Genomic DNA, 22,033 nt, shown 5'->3' on the forward strand with positions numbered 1-22,033 from the left:
ACTTTATGAGTTTTATAGAAATCTCCCTACTGGAGTTCACACTCTATCGCCCTGTTATCTCACTTTTATACTGCACCCTGGTGACTGTCAAACAAATAAAAGATCTAAGAGGAAGGGTGAGATGTGGCAGATGGAGAGAACTATGAGAAGGTCTGGAAGTTTTAACGGCGGAGTTCCTAGGAAACACAGAACCTGCCAAATGACACACAATGCCAGGATCTGGCCAAGGACAAAGTACCAGCTCAGGGAGGTCTGGCCTCTCACGTTCATAGTGTGTTACACTTCTGTTTTAATGTTTCCCGAATTCAGGGGCAGGGCATGAACAATAAAATGCTGTACCATTAATGGCCATCTTGCTGGAAAGTGGAGCCATTCATTTACTAATATGCTGACATATCAGGGATATAACAAATCTGTATCTAACAACAATCATTGCATAGAACTGTGGGGTCTAACAGTACACAGAACATATATAGTCTAACTGTATACAGTATACACGTGGTCTACCAGTACACAGAACATATATGGTCTACCTGTACACAGTACATATGTGGTCTACCAGTACACAAGACAATAATGGTCTACCTGTACACTGTACATATGATGTCTACCAGTATACAATACATATATGGTCTACCTGTACACTGTACATATGATGTCTACCTGTACACTGTACATATGATGTCTACCAGTATACAATACATATATGGTCTACCTGTACAAAGAACCCATGTGATTTACCAGTATACAAGACATATATGGTCTACCTGTACAAAGTACCTATGTGATATACCAGTACACAGGACATATGAGATCTTTCTGTACATACAGTATGTGATCTACCAGTACACAGAACATACATGGTCTACCTGTACATACAGTTTGTGACCTACCAGTACACAGGACATATATGGTCTACCTGTACATAGTGCATACAGTACGTGATCTACAAGTAAACAGGACATATGTGGTCTTCCTGTATACAGTACATATGATGTCTACCAGTACACAGGACATATATGGTCTACATGTACATACAGTATGTGATCTATCAGTACACAGGACATATATGGTCTACCTGTACATACAGTACGTGATCTACCAGTACACAGGACACATGATGTCTACCTGTACACAGGACATATATGGTCTACCTGTACACAGTACATACAGTATGTGATCTACCAGTACACAGGACACATGATGTCTACCTGTACACAGGACATATGTCTACCAGTACACAGGACATATAGGGTCTACCTGTACATACAGTATGTAATCTACCAGTACATAGGACATATGATGTCTACCTGTACATACAGTTTGTGACCTACCAGTACACAGGACATATATGGTCTACCTGTACATAGTGCATACAGTACGTAATCTACCAGTACACAGGACACATGATGTCTACCTGTACACAGGACATATATGGTCTACCTGTACACAGTACATACAGTATGTGATCTACCAGTACACAGGACACATGATGTCTACCTGTACACAGGACATATGTCTACCAGTACACAGGACATATATGGTCTACCTGTACATACAGTATGTAATCTACCAGTACATAGGACATATGATGTCTACCTGTACACAGTACATACAGTATGTGATCTACCAGTACACAGTACACACGTGGTCTACCAGTAGACAGAACATATAATGTCTGCCACTACACAGAGCATATATGGTCTACCCCAACACAGTACACGTGTAGTCTACCAGTACACAGAATATATGTAGTCTACCAGTACACAGTGCATATGTGGCTGACCAGTACTGTCTAACAGTACCAAGTTGGGTCTACAAGAACAGTCTTACCACACAGGAAAACAAGCCAGCAATTAATAACTGTTATTGTATTGCAATGTAGGATCAAACTTTGATTGCTCTACTCACTGCATCCTATTGAATCATAATACTTATAAAAGAATATTAGATTGTGGTCTATGTAAAATAATTCTGTAACACCTCGTCCTCTAACAATTGATCTGGTTATTGTTGCAGACATACTTTCTGGAGACATAAGCTACTGTCAAAATATTTTGTATTGTTTTATGTCAATATATTATGTTTTGGTAAAACTGAAAAGTATTATGTAAAACACAAAACAAAATAAAAAAACAGGATTCTTGTAATACCCCTGAGTAAATGAAGCCTGCAAGAAGTACCAATGTTATGGTATTACAATGTAACATATGATTGTTGTAAGTGGAGTAAGTAAGTAAGCTGCAATAATTTCCACTTCTACCATATTTCAATGTAACATCTAATGGCTTGAATGCCCCTCAATAAGCAAAACCTGCCAGAAGCATTACTGTTCTGGTATTACAAAGTAACATTTAATTGCTGTAATACTGGTGCCAGCCAGACCTACCACTACTATTGTATTTCTGATTGTTGTGGGCGAGTGGAACCTGCATGAAGTACCACTGCTATGGCATTACAATGTAACATCTCATTGCTAACATGAGCCTGTGAGAAATACCACTTCTATGGTATTAAAAACTGATGGTTCTAATATCCCCCAGTGGGTGATGCCTGCATGTGAGCCATTGCTATTATATTACAATGTAACATCTGATTGCTAAATGTGAGTGGAGTCTACTGGAAGTACCACTGCTATTGTAATACAATGTAACATCTGACTGCTGTAAGTGAGTCAGCCTGCAATAAGTACCATTTCTATTGTAGCCTGCAATGAGTACCACTGCTATTGCATTAAAATATAACATCTTATTGCTGTAAGTGAGTTGAGCCTGCAATGAGTACCAATGCTACTGTACTACAATGTAACAATTGATTGCTGTGAATGGAACCTGCAATGAGTACCACTACTATTCTATTACAATGTAACTTCTTATTTGATTTAAGTGAGTGTAGCCTGTCAGAAGTACCAATGACATTGTATTAAGATGTAACAGCAATAGGTGAAACATGCAATAAGTACCATTACTATTGTATTACAATGTAACATCTGATTGCTGTAAGTGAGTGAAGCCTGCAATAAGTATCACTTCTATTGTGATACAATGTAACTTCCCCTGTTAATGATAACAATGTAACATCTGATTGCTGTAGGTGAGTGAAGCCTGAAATAACTACCACTGCTATTGTATCACAATGTAACATCTAGTAGCTGTGGATGGAGCCTGCAGGAAGAAATACTGATACCGTATTACAATGTAAAATCTCGGAACGAAGCCTGCAATAACTATCATTTCTATTGTATTACAATGTAACATCTGATGGCTGTGAATGGAGCCTGCCAGAAAAAACACTGATACTGTATTACAATGTAACATCTCTGAGTAAAGCCTGCAATAAGTACCACTGCTATTGTATTACAATGTAACTTCTGATTGCTTTGAATGGAGCCTGCACTAAGTACCACTGGTAATGATCACAATGTAACATCTGATTGCTGTAGGTGAGTGAAGCCTGCAATAGGTACCACTGTTATTGTATTACAATGTAACTTATAATTGCTTTGGATGGAGCCTGCAATAAGTATGAAATGTTAATGATCACAATGTAACATCTGACTGCTGTAAGTGAGTGAAGCTTGCAATAAGTACCGCTGATATTGTATTACAATGTAACATCTGATGGCTGTGAATGGAGCCTGCCAGAAAAACCACTGATACTGTATTACAATGTAACATCTCTGAGTGAAGCCAGCAATAACTATCATTTCTGTTGTATTACAATGTAACATCTGATTGCTGTAAATGAGTGAAGCCTGAAATAAGCCTGCAATAAGTATCACTGCTATTATATTACAATGTAACATCTGATGGCAGTGAATGGAGCCTGCCAGAAAAACCACTGATACTGTATTATCTCTGAGTAAAGCCGGCAATAACTATCACTTTTATTGTATTACAATGTAACATCTGATTGCTTAGAGTGGAGCCTGCACTAAGTACCACTGGTAATGATCACAATGTAACATCTGATTGCTGTAAGTGAGTGAAGCCTGCAATAGGTACCACTGTTATTGTATTACATGGTAACATCTGATAGCTTTGGATGGAGCCTGCAATAAGTATGAAATGTTAATCATCACATTGTAACATCTGATTGCTGTAAATGAATAAAGCCTGCAATAGGTACCACTGCTATTGTATTAAAAAGTAACATCTGATTGCTTTGGATGGAGCCTGCAATAAGTATGAAATGTTAATGATCACATGTAACATCTAATTGCTGTAAATGAGTAAAGCCTGCAATAAGTACCACAGCTATTGTATTACAATGTAACATCTGATGGCTGTGAATGGAGCCTGCCAGAAAACCCACTGATACTGTATTTCAATGTAACATCTCTGAGTGAAGCCGGCAATAACTATCATAGGCGTGCGCACAGGGTGTGCCAGGGGTGCCTGGGCACACCCTAAACATCCTATGTGGTGCAGATTCCCCCTGTTTAGACCCTAAAAATAGTGTAAAAAAAAATAAAAATAAAAAATAATTTGAAAAAATTAATAAAAAAACTAGTCACCATCCACTGCCTTACTGACACCACTCTCTGCCTACGGACACTGTCAGTATATATACACATGCACACACATATGTGTTTGAGCTTTGGGGTGCACACCCTAATGCCATAGGCTGCGCACACCTATGATAACTATCACTTCTATTGTATTACAATGTAACTTCTGATTGCTTTGAGTGGAGCCTGCACTAAGTACCACTGGTAATGATCACAATGTAACATCTGATTGCTGTAAGTGAGTGAAGCCTGTAATAGGTACCACTGCTATTGTATTACAATGCAACATCTGATTGCTTTGGATGGAGCCTGCAATAAGTATAAAATGTTAATGATCACAATGTAACATCTGATTGCTGTAAATCAGGGGTGTGCAAACTACATCCCCCCAGCTGTTGCAGAACTACACGTCCCATGAGGCATTGTAAATCTCTGAGTGTAAATGAATAAACCCTGCAATAGGTACCACTGCTATTGTATTACAATGTAACATGTGATGGCTGTGAATGGAGCCTGCCAGAAAAAACACGATACTGTATTACAATGTAACATCTCCGAGAGAATACAGCAATAACTATAATTTATGTTGTATTACAATGTAACATCTGATTGCTGTAAATGAATAAACCCTGCAATAGGTACCACTGCTATTGTATTATAATGTGACATCTGATAGCCGTGAATGGAGCCTGCCAGAAAAACCACTGATACTGTATTACAATGTAACATCTCTGAGTGAAGCCTGCAATAACTATCACTTCTATTGTATTACAATGTAACTTCTGATTGCTGTAAATGAATAAACCCTGCAATAGGTACCACTGCTATTGTATTACAATGTAACATCTGATTGCTTTGGATGGAGCCTGCCAGAAAAACCACTGATACTGTATTACAATGTAACATCTCTGAGTGAAGCCTGCAATAACTATCATTTCTATTGTATTACAATGTAACATCTGATTTCTGGAACCCCCTAGTTGAGCAACATAAACTTGTTTAGCATCAAGAAAACTTTTGCAAGCCCCCCTCACTAACAACCTGAGCTGATGTGTCTGTCCAGCTGCTGCAGGTGTCTGAGTGATCAATGGGTGATCAATGATTGTCAGGGGCTTTCCAGGAAAAGTTTATGTGAAGTTGTGCTGGTAGAGCAGTGGGGAGGGAAGGGTTATCAGTGTAGAGGGTTATCAGGGCAGAAGGTTAGGAGTGTTGGAGGGTTAGTAGGGTAGAAGGTTAGCAGGGGAGAAGGTTAGCATTGTAGAGTGTTAGCAGTAAGGGACACTCACCCTTTGGTTCTTCCATCAGCTCTGCTGCTTGGTGCTCTTGCTGTGCCTTCTGCAGTCTCAGTGAGAGATGCACATGAGACTTGCCTATTTAACGGTCCATGCCTGTGGGTGGACTCTTGTTTGGCGGTGACATGGAGGATCGCGGTGACAGGAGGTCAGGAGGAGGAAGACACACACAGAGGGCCCTGGCTGCTGTAGCTCGGAATTCCTGGGCGATCCCCCCCAGCAGGATTGGCTCACAATGTATGAGCGATCAGCATGTCTTCAGCTTCCCCTGCACAGTACATGGCTCCTCCATGGAATCCTCACCCTGGGCTGCAGGCACAAGGCGATCATTATTCATCCTATCAAGCGGCTCTGACTCTGGAAAGAATACATATGAGCAAAGAAAATAGGAGAGAGAGGGAGAGGGAGAGCTCTGTGTTCTTAAAGAGCCAGCCCTTCCCTGCCAGCAGCAATGCAGCGTCTCATCAGATCACCTTTCAGCTTGCTGGTGACAGCACACAGCTCCGGCCAGCTCAGGCAGAGCAGCAGGGCTCAGCAACTCTCTGCTGGAAGCTCCCATGGCCTCCTTGTGTCTGACCGTTCAGGTCTACCGTCCTCCTAGGTGTAAGTGCCGCTAATTAGAAGGGATTTCGGTTTATGGGATTGCTACACATAAGGGATGAGGTTTCCCTGTGACCAGGTGTTGAAGGGTGGTAGGTTACCCAAACAGATTGGCATGGACATATCCCTTTCCATGTCTCTTGTGTTCCATTTAGTCTTTGGTGGGTAAATGTTTTTATTTTTTACTATTTTTTAGTAAAGCAATATGGTATAGGAAATGTAAAGGGATACTCTGGGGAACTGAGGCAGGGGGCAGCACTGAGAAGGAAGGAGCAGACCCACATAATGCCCAACTGTCCTTTTTTGGAGGGACTAAGCCTTCTGTCCCTATTTTCTCTTGAGTTGTCCCCCTTTTTGGTATTGCATGCAGACCAGTTTATAAAAAATGTTCTATTTAAAGCGGTTGTATCCCGCTTTTTGACACTTTTACCTACAGGTAAGCCTATAATAAGGCTTACCTGTAGGTACAAATAATATCTCCTAAACCGGCATGGTTTAGGAGATATTTACAGTGCATGCAGCCGCTCGCGCGAGCGGCGCATGCGCTCTGAAGGTCCGGGGGGACCTTCAATTAACTTGCCGGGAGCTTGCCGGAAAAATCACTCCCGCGCGCATGCGCGGGAGTGACGTCATCGCGGCTCCGGCCAATCAGCGCGCTGGAGCCGTCTCTTTCGGCCAATCAGCGAGCCGCCGAACCCGGAAGAGACGACGAGGGATCATGGCAGCGCCCGCATCGATGTCCGGGGGTCCGTGTCGGGGCTTCGTTTTAAGATAAGTTAAACATAATGGGCTAGTATGCGATGCATACTAGCTCATTATGCCTTTGTCTTGCAGGTTTTTTTTTTTTTTTTTTTTTTAATAGGGTTTACAACCGCTTTAACTGCCAAATGTGTTACACCATACTAAACGTTTCATGAAAACTCAAAATTATTGCATTTGTTATCAGTTCACAGGGCCGGCCCTACCATGGGTCCCACTGGGTCCATTGGACCCAGGCAGCACTTGGAAAGGGGCAGCAAATTGGCTCCCAAGATTTTTTCTCCAGCAGTTTTGTGTGTCATCAGTTTGCGGCACGTTATGGGCAGCATTTCCGCCTCTCGTGCTGCCGCCCATAGTGCAGACTGATGAGGAGGCGGAGTGTCTCCTCCGGGGAACGTCCCTCACGTGATCGTGGTGTGCGCAATGACGTCAGACATCAGCGCACTCCATCTCTCGCAGGACAGGCTGGATCTTCTAGGAGCGGTGGCAGACACAGTAGTGATAGGAGGACTGAGGACAGACATTGGGTGTTTGGTGGTCCGGTGGTGAGTTATGGAGGAAGAAGATAGCAGTATATATAATATTTTCTAAATTTTATATTTATATAAAATAATGGAAGTGGGGGGCCTTTTGTTGGGGTTGTTTTTTTTTGGAGGGGGGCAGAATTTTATTCTTGGACCCAGGCAGCACAATGTCTTGGGCCAGCCCTGTCAGTTCAGCTCCAAATCCTCAGAAATCCTATACCTTTGGATGAGCCCAGGTTGCATGCTTCTTTAGACCTTGGATTGGCCCCAAATTCTGTACGTTTAGATCTTAGATCAATCTCAAATCCAGCACATTAAGCCCCAAATTCTAATCTTTCAGCATTTTATGAGCTCAGATTAGCCTCAATGTATGCTTCTTCAGACATCAAATCGGCTGCAAATCCTACTTTCAGATGTCAGATTAGCCCCAATGCATGCTCCTTCAGACCTCAGATCAGCCCCAAATCCTACACTTTCAGATCTCAGATTAGCCCCAAATTCTGCACCTTCAAATATCCCATCAGCCCCCAATCTGGAACCTTCAGACCTCATATCAGTTCTAATGTATGCACCTTCAGACCCTAAATCGATTCATGTATTTTACAGAGATGTATAGCAGTGGCGGCCCGTGCATAGGGGGCGCCAGGGCGCCGCCCCCCTAAAAAAAAAGGAGAAAAAAAAAGACAAAAAGAACAATAAAGTTACAAAAAAAAAAAAATCGGTTCGCAGGACTCGCCGACCTATGTGGTGGCTAAAGGGGGGGTGGGGTTTACGACCCAGAAAAGGCGCCGATTGGCTGCCTTCTCGGGGCGTAAGGGGGCGTAACCTGGGCGCCGGAAGGAACGCCTGACCACCCCCACCTTCGTGATATCCTGGCTGTGATTGGTCCAGTCTCCAGCCTGGACCAATCACAGTGGGACATCAGCCGGCGTCAAGATCACCGCTTCCGGAATCCGCCTTCAGACTGACTTCCTTGCCACCCGACCGCCCGAATGTGTCGCGCAGCCAGCCCAGCAGCAGCGGAGAAGACTTCGGTGGACGGTGGTCGGTCCCATCCGCAGCTCCGCACTCACCACCAGTCACCACTCACCGTGACAGGAAGGAGCCTGGAGCAGGAGGACTCACTGAAGAGGAGACGGAGTCGGAGACCAGTCCAGGACTCGGCGAGTCGGATCGGGTGGCGGCGGGCCGGGCCTTCTTCTTCGTGGACGTGGACGGCGTCGGCGGCAGTGGTACTGCAGAGACGAGACCGTGCATCCATCCGGAATCCGAATCCAGACCAGGTCTCCAGACCTGTGTGCAGCAGCGCGGCGGTAACGGTAAGTAAGTCCTCAGGCCTCAGCCAGCCAGCCAGCCATTGCCATGCCATCCAGCCAGCAGCCCATGCCAGCCAGCCAGCCAGCAGCCAATGCCATGCCAGCCAGCAGCCCATGCCAGCCAGCCATTGCCATGCCAGCAGCTGTTGCCATGCCAGCCAGCCAGCAGCCCATGCCAGCCAGCAGTCCATGCCAGCCAGCCAGCAGCCATTGCCATGCCAGCCAGCAGCTGTTGCCATGCCAGCCAGCAGCCGTTGCCATGCCAGCCAGCCAGCCAGCCAGCAGCCGTGGCCATGCCAGCCAGCCAGCAGCCGTTGCCATGCCAGCCAGCCAGCAGCCATTGCCATGCCAGCCAGCCAGCAGCCATTGCCATGCCAGCCAGCCAGCAAGCAGCCATTGCCATGCCAAATTGCCAATGCCATTGCCGCCATCCATGATGAAGCACAGCACTAGTCTGGTCTGGGCCCGGCCTGGGTAACTTGATAAATCTTGCACCGTGACCTGCCTGTACCTACCTGTTCTGGCCTGGCCTGGGTCCATCCATCCATGATGGATGGATGGACCCAGGCCAGAACAGGTAGGTACAGGCAGGTCACGGTGCAAGATTTATCAAGTTACCCAGGCCGGGCCCAGACCAGAGTGTGCAGATATCATTATATATATCATCATGGATGGATGAAAGGGGGCATGTACCCTTGTCACTGCACTGAAAGAGGGCATGTACGCTGGTCACTACATTGAAAGGGGGCATGTACGCTGGTCACTACATTGTAAGGGGGCATGTACGCTGGTCACTGCACTGAAAGAGGGCATGTACGCTGGTCACTGCATTGAAAGGGGGCATGTACGCTGGTCACTACATTGTAAGGGGGCATGTACGCTGGTCACTGCATTGAAAGGGGGCATGTACGCTGGTCACTACATTGTAAGGGGGCATGTACGCTGGTCACTGCATTGAAAGGGGGCATGTACGCTGGTCACTACATTGTAAGGGGGCATGTACGCTGGTCACTACATTGAAAGGGGACATGTACGCTGGTCACTACATTGAAAGGGGACATGTACGCTGGTCACTACATTGTAAGGGGGCATGTACGCTGGTCACTACATTGAAAGGGGGCATGTACGCTGGTCACTACATTGAAAGGGGTCATGTACGCTGGTCACTGCATTGAAAGGGGACATGTACGCTGGTCACTGCATTGAAAGGGGGCATGTACGCTGGTCACTGCATTGAAAGGGGCACGCTGGTCACTACATTGAAAGGGGGCATGTACGCTGGTCACTACATTGAAAGGGGGCCTGTACTGTGGGATTAGTGCTAGGGGGCCTGTACTGTGGGATTAGTGCTAGGGGGCCTGTACTGTGGGGTTTGTGCTAGGGGGTCTGTACTGTGGGGTTTGTGCTAGGGGGTCTGTACTGTGGGGTTTGTTATAGGGGGCCTGTACTGTGGGGTTTGTGCTAGGGGGCCTGTACTGTGGGATTATTGCTAGGGGGCCTGTACTGTGGGATTATTGCTAGGGGGCCTGTACTGTGGGATTATTGCTAGGGGGCCTGTACTGTGGGGTTTGTGCTAGGGGGCCTGTACTGTGGGGTTTGTGCTAGGGGGCCTGTACTGTGGGGTTTGTGCTAGGGGGCCTGTACTGTGGGGTTTGTGCTAGGGGGTCTTTACTGTGGGGTTTGTGCTAGGGGGTCTGTACTGTGGGGTTTGTGCTAGGGGGTCTGTACTGTGGGGTTTGTGCTAGGGGGCCTGTACTGTGGGGTTTGTGCTAGGGGGTCTTTACTGTGGGGTTTGTGCTAGGGGGTCTCTACTGTGGGGTTTGTGCTAGGGGGTCTGTACTGTGGGATTAGTGCTAGGGGGTCTGTACTGTGGGGTTTGTGCTAGGGGGTCTGTACTGTGGGGTTTGTGCCACTCTCAGTCAGTGTATCCCATAATAGGGTGTCTCTCACAGTATATCCCATAATAGGGCCCCTGCTCCCTATTGGATATACTAGTACTGAGAGACCCCTTAATATGTGATACATTGTGAGAATTTGTTCACGCAAGCAAAATACAGGGGACAAAATGGGTGGAGTCGATAAGGGGTGGGGCTTCTGAGAAATGGGAGGGGTAAAATAGAAGGGCGGGGTCTTGCGCCCCCCCATCTTAAAACTTCACCAGCCGCCACTGATGTATAGTAACTAAGTAGAACTACTTCACTACTGTACTTAAAGCGGAGTTCCAGGCACAGAAAACATTTTTCAATGAAAATACCCCCGGGACAGTCAGGGCTAGTACATTCCACAATGGCTAGCCTCTGATCTGTCCCGGTTCACACTTACCTGCAAGAAGAAATACTCACTTATAAAATTTCTTCCACAGCGTTGCCATCTCTGTTGTGGGCAGCTGAAGCCAGCACGATCCTCTTCTGTGTCTTCTTCCGCGTTCTCTTCTCCCAGAATGCGCCTGCACCGGCCCCTCTCGTCACTTCCGGTGCAGCGCCGCATTCCTCCACAGCTTCTGGGCATGCCCAGAAGCTGTAAGCAGGGGAATGCGGCGTCGCCCCGGAAGTGACGAGCGGGGCCGGTGCCATCGCATTGATTCCTGGGGGCGATGACGTTCAGCTCCCAGGAATCATCGCAAGACAGGAAGTGACGGCTCAGAGGGAGGAAGTACACTGAGGGGAGTATTTTCGATCTTCAATTACAAGGTGAGTAAAAAAAAAAAAAACCTAACTATCCAATTCCTTTTCAGGTGAAGGAGAACTAGCGGACGGGCACAAAAAAAAAAGATCGATTTTGTGCCCGGAACTCCGCTTTAAGTACCGAAAGGCGGTATCTGTACTTTCCTGGAGTAGAATTTTTTTCTCCTACTTCCACTTTTACTTCACTACATTTTTTCGATGTTTTCAATACTTCTACTCCAATATTTTTTTTTTGTGCTGCATAGTTACTCGTTACAATTATAAAAATTACCACTGCCAGAACAGTAGATGGCAGGTTTCATGAAGCTCAAAACATGTGTATTATCAGCGCATACAAAAATAAATGCTACTGTATGTATAAATAAAAGCTGCATTTGAAATAATAAAAAAACAATATGATGTTCAAACTTTTGACTTCTTTCTTTAATAACTACATAACACAGTACTTGTACTTTTACTTTCAGTACTTGAGTAGCAACATTTAAAAAAAAAACTACTTGCAATACTTAAGTACAACAAATGTTGAATACTTTAGTACTTCTACTCTAGTCACTTTTTGATTGAGCACTTCCACTTCTACTCAAGTCACTTTTTGATGGAGCACTTGTACTTTTACTCAAGTATGGGTTTCGAGTACTTTATACAACTCTGGTATTTTAAGACCTCAAATTAGCCCCAAATCTTGCACTTTTACACCTCATATTAGCACTAATGCATGCACCTTCAGACCGTACATCAGCCTCAATTCCTGCACCTACCGGCTTCAGATTAGCTACAATTCATGTACCTTCCAACCTTAGATCAGCTCTAATTCATGAACCTTCAGACCTCAGATTGGCCCCAGTTGTTGCACCCTCAGACCTCAGATCCGCCCTAATTCTTGCACTATCCGAAATGCAGGCATTTTACATTTATAAATGCTGCAGTTGCCAGTTCCACCAGGAGGAGGAAGAGAGAAGGTAGGCAGGTTTCTTCATGTAATGATGTCTGCATCAGCATGTGGGCCTACACTGTAGCTGGAGGAAGGACTGGCACCTGACTGTCAGTGACGTCAGGTGAGCCTGACTTTGAAACATCATAGAGATAGGTGGGTCATGGGCGCAAAGGGCAGACAAGGCTTGTAATTATTAGTGGCACTTTACAAAGAGAAGGAGTCAACAGCGTGGTTCTTTGAAAGGCCAGCCTGAGTTTGCATGCATGCCAAGTAATGATCTTCCTGGTGCCACTGAAAATTACATCATGAGCCTATCCTGACACCTGCGCTTAGGTTGCCTATTCCTGGCCTAACCAATCATTTGAATATTTATTTCTCATACTCAACAGAGGTGTTTCCTTACCTACATGCTTTTTTCTAAAAAGTGTCCCTGTTGCCCATCCCAGAATGTTAGGAGGTATGCATACCAGGTAGCCTTTTTACTGTGTCAGCTATACAGTGTCAGTGTTGTAATGATACCTGCAAATAGCTTCAGGGACTTTACTGTGCCACCTATACAATGTCAGGGTCGCTACAGTGCCTGCTATACAGGCTCATGGTCTTTGTGGTGTCTCCTATATTGTGTCAAGGTCCTTAATGTTCCTCCTACTGTATATAGTGTAAATAGGGACAGTCAAATAGAATATTCCCATTACATATGTTCCTTGAATGGCTTGAAGCAGGTGGGTTCTTTAGCAACTACCAGCTGGGAGCCAGTTTTAATACAAGTTAAAACATATCACCAGCACATCATGGATCTTCAAATCTGTGGCCAAAAACATATTACAATGATCACATCACAGCAGGAAATGACAACGTTTCAGGGCTGCATCAGACCCCTTCATCAGGCCAAATATTCAGGATTAATCTCTGTTAGTAAGCCTATAACTACTCAAGAAGATTCACCAATCAATGCCATGTCCTCACACAGAACCAGCTAGACCTGGAAGGATCAGGAAATCAGCGGGTCAGTTGGACTTGGAGAGCAGGGAACCCTTGTGAGGGATTCTATTGGCTTTAACAATTAGGGAGCCGTGTCGGGAAAGGGCAGATGATCTAAACACTTTTTCTTTTTTACTTTGGGTCTGCTTTAATGCCACCAAAAAGATGAACCAGCTACACCACAATAACAATGCCAAATAAAGAATTGCTTGCCATGCCATGGGAAAAAAGGCCCAATAATGGTAGAAGAATAATGCTTGGTAATGCCACAGTGACAATGCCACAGGAAGAATATCCAGTAATGCAGCGGAAGAAAGCTTAGTAACAACACATAGAATGATTCCCCAGCAATTCCAGAGGAAAAATGCCAAGCGATGCTACAATGATTATGTCACCGGAAGAAAGCCCAGTAATGACACAGCAACAATGCCATACAAAGAGTCTCCAGCAATGCCCCAGGAGAAATGCTCTGCAATGCCATAGTGATAATATTGTATGAAGCATGCCTGGTAATGTGACAGAAGCAGTGTCACACTCCTTCTGTCACATTACTGCCACAGGTAGACTACCCACCAATGCCACAGGAAGAATGCTCAGCTATACCACAGTGAAGTCATCATAGAACAATTGTTCAGCAATTCCACACAAAAAAAAACAGCAATGCTACAGTAATAATGCTTTAGAAGAGATCCAGAAATGCCACGGTGAGAGAAAGAATATCCAGTAAGGCCATTTTAAGAATAACAGAGGAAGAATATTCAGCAATACCATTGTGACAATGCCAGAGAAAGAATATTCAGCAATGCCACTGTAACAATATCAGAGGAAGAATATCCTGCAAGGCCACAATGACAATTCCACAAAAAGAACATCCAGCACTGCCACTGTGGCAATATCAGAGGAAGAATGTTCAGCAATGCCACTGTGACAATGCAAGAGGAAGAAAATCCAGCAATGCCTCTGTGGCAATATCAGAAGAAGAATATCCAGCAATGGCAGTGTGGCAATATCAGAAGAAGAATATCCAGCAATGCCAGTGTGGCAATATCAGAGGAAGAATATCCAGCAATGCCACTGTGACAATGCCAGAGGAAGAATATCCAGCAATGCCTCTGTGGCAATATCAGAAGAAGAATATCCAGCAAGGGCAGTGTGGCAATGTCAGAGGAAGAATATCCAGCAATGCCAGTGTGGCAATATCAGAAGAAGAATATCCAGCAATGGCAGTGTGACAATATCAGAGGAAGAATATCCAGCAATGCCTCTGTGGCAATATCAGAAGAAGAATATCCAGCAAGGGCAGTGTGGCAATGTCAGAGGAAGAATATCCAGCAATGCCAGTGTGGCAATATCAGAAGAAGAATATCCAGCAATGGCAGTGTGACAATATCAGAGGAAGAATATCCAGCAATGCCTCTGTGGCAATATCAGAAGAAGAATATCCAGCAAGGGCAGTGTGGCAATGTCAGAGGAAGAATATCCAGCAATGCCAGTGTGGCAATATCAGAAGAAGAATATCCAGCAATGCCAGTGTGGCAATATCAGAGGAAGAATATCCAGCAATGCCACTGTGACAATGCCAGAGGAAGAAAATCCAGCAATGCCTCTGTGGCAATATCAGAGGAAGAATATCCTGCAAGGCCACAATGACAATTCCACAAAAAGAACACCCAGCAATGTCTCTGTGGCAATATCGGAGGAAGAATATCCAGCAATGCCAGTGTGGCAATATCAGAGGAGGAATGTTCAGCAATGCCACTGTGACAATGCAAGAGGAAGAAAATCCAGCAATGCCTCTGTGGCAATATCAGAAGAAGAATATCCAGCAATGGCAGTGTGGCAATATCAGAAGAAGAATATCCAGCAATGCCAGTGTGGCAATGCCAAAGGAAGAATATCCAGCAATGACACTGACAATGCCAAAGAGAGAATATTTAGCATTGCCACTTGACAATGTCGAAAGACACCTATCCAAAATGCCAAAGTGATAATGTCACGTAAATAATGCCCAGCAAAGCCACAGTGACAAAATCATAGGAAGAATATCCTGCAATACCACAGTGACAATGGCACATGAATAATGCCCAGCAATGACAGGAAGCATGCCAAGCAATGCCACAGGAAAATTCTCTAGCAAATGCCACAGTGAGGATGTCGCAAGAAAACTGCCCAGCAAAACCATAGTGAAAATTTACCAGCAGGAATTCCCAGCAGTACCACATTTAGAATAATATGGAAAGCTTAGTACTACTATGTTAGAAAAAATAAAAATGATATTTATGTTGCCTGTCAATCCTTACATTTTCCATGGGTGCTATATTTACATTTGTATTTTAGGTAATGTAATATATTTGTAGTGGCATATGATTGTATTGTCCTTCTGGTGACATCAGGCTGATTTTAGTGACCAGTTTCCCTGCTGAAGGTCTGCTGAGATACGGTAATATCAATTAGCTACATAGAGGGAGCCTAATGCTTTAAACCAGAACAGACAGACGATACTTGCAAATAAATCCATTGTCTACATATATTGTATATATTTACAAACTCTACATAACATCAAAACAGTAACAAATTTAGATTTGCGTCAGTTGACACAACAAAAACATTACGGTTATCACATTCACCGATCTTATAAACATCCTCATACAATCTATAGGTTCCTTTTAATGAAAACTACTTCCAAAACAGTGTGGTGTATAAACCACCTTTCTCCTGCGCTCAGAATCCAGAGCTCCCCGACCGCTCTTCCCACGGGACTCACATACAGTATGTGACATCTTGAATGGCAAGGTCTTGCTGCCCAAAAGGACTGGGGTAGTCTGACAAGTGCTGCAAACAAAAACAAAGAAGGGCGCACCGACCTAGCGCATTATCCTCAATAATGGCTTTATTGATAAAACATAAAAATGGCTACTCACAAACAAAGTTTTAAGTGCCCATTCCCGCTACCGCGACTTGTCAGGCAACTGGTCAGCCTAACAAGTTGCGGTCCATGCAGTGCTACGGGAACCGTTCTAATAGGAGCGACTCAAGACGCTCCGACTTAGAAAATAGTTCCTGTACTACTTCGGGGCGACATCGGATCGACTTGCATTGACATTCATTATATGAAGTCCGTGCAAGTCGCGCCGAAGTCGCGGTGCACGCGACTTCACAGGTCGCCCCCGAAGTCGTGCCACGGTAGTGTGAACCGGCACTAAATCAGTCATATCACAAGTTTGAGAATTGGGAGTAGTCCATGCGAATGTCCATAGTCCTAAACGGATGATAGCTGACGCGTTTCGAGACTTCGCCTCTTCCTCAGAGCCCTGGATGACACGTCTGCCTTCATCCGTTTAGGACTATGGACATTCGCATGGACTTCTCCCAATACTCAAACTTGTGATATGACTGATTTACACCTTTGTTTGTGAGTAGCCATTTTTATGTTTTATCAATAAAGCCATTGTTGAGGATAATGCACTAGGTCGGTGCACCCTTCTTTGTTTTTCCTTTTAATGGAAGCCTGAATTCTTGTTAACTTGTGGGTTTTGCTGGAAAGGGTAGAAATACTGTCATATTTTTAATGCGCTGTCAGGGCAGGAAAAATAGGAAATCTCTCCAATGAGAAACAAACAAAAGACTCTCTATAGTATATTCTACTATAAAATCTTGTCCTTCTGCCCATTCAATCCGTTTTTTTTTTTATTTATATGAAAAGTATTTTTATGCTGATCAGTGTATTCTGACAGTGGCAAGTCCCGCTGTCAGAATACAATGTTCTGGTGAGGGGCATTCTTCCATCCACCTTGCTTGTGTGGGGTGAGGAATCTATTAGTTCCTTTTTGTTCATCCTGCTGGATGAAAAATAAAAATAAAATACCCTTCCATGGGTATGTGGGCTCTTCTGGTAATGATGATCCAGTGTTGTAGTACAGTGGTCCTCAACTCCAGTCCTCAGGGCCCACTAACAGGCCAGATTTTAAGTATTACCTTGGGGAGATGCAGACTAGAGTACTGCAATCACTGAGCAGCAAATGATATCACCTGGGATGTATTTCAGTTATCTTGCAAACCTGGCCTGTTAGTGGGCCCTGTAGGCCAGGGTTGAGGACCACTGTCGTAGTAGACCCGTCAGCCTTTACATCACACTGTCTTCTGAATGCTAAGAGGACCCTGGACAGCCAACAGGATGTGTCTATGGCACCAATGTAGTGATGGTGGACACCCAAAGAAGGACCCTCTGCAGTAAAGGAGATAGAAAGCCCAGGACCCGTGGACTCGCATGATGGCAGATTTAGCGAGTATTTTAGACATTTTGAACCTTATTTTAAAAAATCAACCCAGCAATTCGTTATTTATTTGAGGGTGTGGTTGCAGGTTTGGCGTTATGACTAGAGTTCAGCTTTAAAGTTCATATTCTTTACAAAGCATTTTAGATATAAAGATGATAAGAGTGCTGGATTAAAAGTGGCACTAAATTCCTACCAACAGTATTCAAAATTGAAAATTGGGGGATTTTCTAGGTGCCACTGTCCATTAGCAACTCTAAACACCAGTACTTGTTTAAATCTGCCTTGTTTATTCCATAAGATACATACAATACCTGTTTGGGCCTGAACTTGAAACTGGGACCTCTGGGGTTTCTGGCAATGACTCTTTTCACTGAGCTACCTGAGATGCTGTACAACACTTTGTCTGATCCATTAGACAACCCTGCCTTGTTCCTTGACTTCTGCTGAACCTTGACTCTTTGCTTCACCCATGATATTCCTGATTTAAGCCATGTCTCTGCACTTCCAGTTTGCCAGATAATTGTGCTCTCTCCAGCCAGTATCTTGCTCTTGCCTCCCCTGCTGCTGTCCATATTTTTGCTATCACTCGTTAGCGACCTTTGGCATTTTCCTGGACTATGCTTCTGCCTGATCCCAACCTGCAACCACTTGTTACTGACCTTTGGCCTTTTTTCTGACTACGCTTCTGTTTGATCCCTACCTGCTATATCTGCTAATGGACTTGCTCACCTTCTGGGGGACGCGATCCTGAAGACTATGACCTGGAACCAACATGCAGCAAAACCTATCAGGAGCTCTGATGAACACCAGTTAGTACTTAGACTCCCCACCTCAGGTGAGCCTGCGTCATCCGTCAGGGTGACCTGCTTGTATACTTATCCTGCTGGTCGGTAAGAGTCCCCCTACTGCTATGGCTACTGATCTCCCCTGATCATGACAATACTATTAAAAAGATGTCAGATAATTTCACATCTATCTATATGTATACCAGTATATACTGTATCATATGAAAACCTATATTACCACCATAGGTCCATTTTTTTTTCATCATAAATAGTTGTATTCACATTTTCATAGAAGGAATAAAAACTGTCTCTATTCAACACAATTTACAGAAGACTTCATCAGGAAATCAGAGGTACTATATGGAGTGATATAATAAAACTAAATAATTTCAAACCTTATGACTATAATGACATAGTCTTGATTAATTAAATATCTACATTGTTGCTACCAACATCTACAGAAATATGTATTATCATTCATGCAGTGTATGCTGTGACATCAGGCTAAAAATGTTTTAATTAGATAAAGGTTAGCAACATGGTGTCCAATGCTCCTATCAAACTCCTTATTAGATGTCCATCAGGAGTAAAAGATTCCATACACAAAACATTTGATGCGTTTCAGCCCTTGTGGGCTTTAACCATGGCTGTGACTAAAGTCCACAAGGACTGAAATGTGTCAGCAGTTTTACGCATTGGATCTTTTACTCCTGATGAACATCTAATAAAGAATGTTATAAGAGCATTGAACATTGTGTTGCCAACCTTTTACTAATTGGATGTCTGGTTCGAACAGCTTGTGGAGGCCTTGGTTTCAGCACAGGTGATGGTTATTCATTTTTGGATTGTAATCCAAGGGTAGTAGCACCACATTTTCTTGTTATTCACAAAAATACTCTTCCTGGTTGGGGGAACAGGCAGGAAAGCTGTAATCTATAGGAAATCAAATATAGTCCATATGACCATATTAGCATAATATCATCCCTATCATTAATTATAGGACCTGTCTCATGGACTAGGCCTTTTGACTGAGATCAGGGAACGTGTTGTTAGCAGGCTGCAAGGTCTAACCATTGATAAGTACTGTGACGGTGTTCACCGTCACTGGAATTAAGGACAGATGGGTGATGGTTTGAATTGCTTCATATTTGTCAGCAAGGTCATTTGTTCCCATTTAGTATGAGGTCTCTGACCAGGAAGTACCACTCCTAATATGGTCATTCCAGGAAGTTCAATGAGGAGACGGACTGTCTGAGGTGGCTCTCCATTCACCTATTGTCGGGTGTGCTAATGAATTCACCTGCTGTCTGCTAAGGGATGTATTGACACTCAGAGTAAGGTGTATTGAGGGCTCGTTAGGGAACCATTGTTCTGTGTCTGACTATTGGGTACATTGATTGCCCCCTGGGGCTTCTGTCTCCTTGCACATGGCAGTCCTTCTGGTCAAGCTATCTGACCAATCACTGCTGACTCATTTTCAAGCCCTCATTTGCATGGCTGGAGAGGACCTTATGGGGAACTGCAGGTACTGTGCAATTGACCAATGGGAAAGCGGTTGTTGGGGGCAGGATGTTCCAAATTCTGTATAAAAGTGTGCTGTGTTTTTCCAATAAATGGTCTTCCTGTTTGAACTTACATACAGCCTGCTTGGTGTTTGTTCTAATGGATTCCGGACGGCACATAGCTGTAGTTCGGATCCCGGATCCTTGGTTGACCGAACCATCAGACGTTTCGATCTGCAAGCTGACTCACTAGAAACAGAGGAGTGTCGGGAGAGCGGAAGCGAGCGAGCAAGGGTCTCGTCACAAGTACATTGACACCTATTTATTTTTTTCTCTTCAGGTGAGTCACTTCATCTTTGTATGTGTGTTTTAGACTCACTAGATGGTACCCTGAAGTCTAGGGGGAAGATGTGTGGCCCTTAGCTTTCTTCCTCCTACAGGAGAGCCTCTTACCTATTACTTGGTGGTTGGCTTTGGCTGGCCATGAGGAGAAGGGTCCAGCAATCGTTTTGGCTAGGTGGACCGGAGTGCATTGCACCCTGGAGGGTTGGGAAAGGTCCTATCTTTCCTGGAGGGGTTTAGTGAAAAACCCTGTGCACTTTTTTGACAGGTCCACCAAATGTGGATCATTGTGCCTTTATCTCCCCCACAGCGCCAACACTTTTCAGGATAGTTTGAGGACATTCTATGGAGCCTCACACGGCATCTATACCACCTGGTTTGTTTGTTTTTAGTTCTTCTCTTGTATATATGTTGAAAAACTTGATTTAAAGGTTAGGAAGAATGACGTCTTCCAGACTTCTACAGTGATCTTATGGCCCAATTCCCTCTCCCAATTCCTGATGTAGTATGGATATTGGATAGTTAGGAAATGCATGGGATAGCAATATACCATATATTTTAGAAATAGTGTGGGAACACTCTGAAAGCCCGGTACAAAGGGATTCAAATGGAGTTAGATCCCTATGTAGTGAACCCTTACTTGATAATTGTGCATAAAAGTGCTGGAGCTGAAAGTAGCCAACAGCCTGGGTAGTTACATTCTGCAGTTGCTATTATAATAAACAATTGGAGTCCCTAAGTTGTGAGTGCTTGTTTAATTTATGAAGAGGCCAAAGTTGTCCATCATAAGAACCTAGTCAACAATAGACCCGGCGGAAATTCTGGATTGCCCATAATTGGAGTAAGTGGGCCAGGGATTGAAGAGATGCCTAGCTTTTGAATAGTTGAGTCCCAGACTGTTAATAATGTAAATGTCAGAGGTGAAAGTGTTTGTCTAGGTCGGAGGACGTAGTTTAGACATAGTCCACAGGAGAGAGGTCAAGGGGCAGATGTTATTTGTTGCTCTATAGTTACCCACTGTTTTGAATTACCATGATAGAACCAATCCCTTATTCTATTCAATACAGATGCTGTGTAATAGGATTCCATATGCGGTAGACCTGCTCCCCCCTCTGTCGTTCGCTTTACTAAAATGTCATATCGCAGCCTGGCCTTGGAATTCGACCAGATATATCGTAGTAGGCTAGATCGTAGCGAGCGGAAAAGAGCCCTCGGGAGTGCTATAGGTAGGGTTTGATATACTGTAGGTACAAAAAAACAGGTAAGATATCCATTTTATATATAGCCATTCTCCCTATTCAGGAATGCTTCCCCCTAGCCCTAGTCTGTAGCTGAATAATCACTCCCTCCCTCCTCTAACTATTTGGTGGCATAGAAATAGAAAAAAACAAACCCTATTTAAATGTCCTTTTTACTCACCTCGATTTACAGCTGTGTGACGTCCCTGTCACTAGTCTAAATTATTCTGTGCACAGGTTGTGGGATTATTCTTCCTATTGTCTGACCAGCACTGGGAGCCTCTCAGAA

General features: G+C 44.2%; 1 protein-coding gene across 1 annotated transcript in view; it reads right to left on the reverse strand.

Annotated features, from left to right (window-relative positions):
* ENTPD1 (ectonucleoside triphosphate diphosphohydrolase 1) overlaps positions 1 to 6,431 on the reverse strand; it is a 184,691-nt gene extending 178,260 nt beyond the window's left edge. The window contains exon 1 of the mRNA XM_082269377.1: positions 5,797 to 6,431. Coding sequence (XP_082125503.1) covers positions 5,797 to 5,812 — 16 coding nt within the window. The 5' untranslated portion in view covers positions 5,813 to 6,431. The remainder of the gene's footprint in view (positions 1 to 5,796) is intronic.
* Between the last annotated feature and the right edge of the window lie 15,602 nt (positions 6,432 to 22,033).

The sequence above is a fragment of the Pelophylax lessonae genome (genome assembly GCF_965119305.1).
Source record: "Pelophylax lessonae genome assembly, chromosome: 9".
NCBI classification, from domain to species: domain Eukaryota; kingdom Metazoa; phylum Chordata; class Amphibia; order Anura; family Ranidae; genus Pelophylax; species Pelophylax lessonae.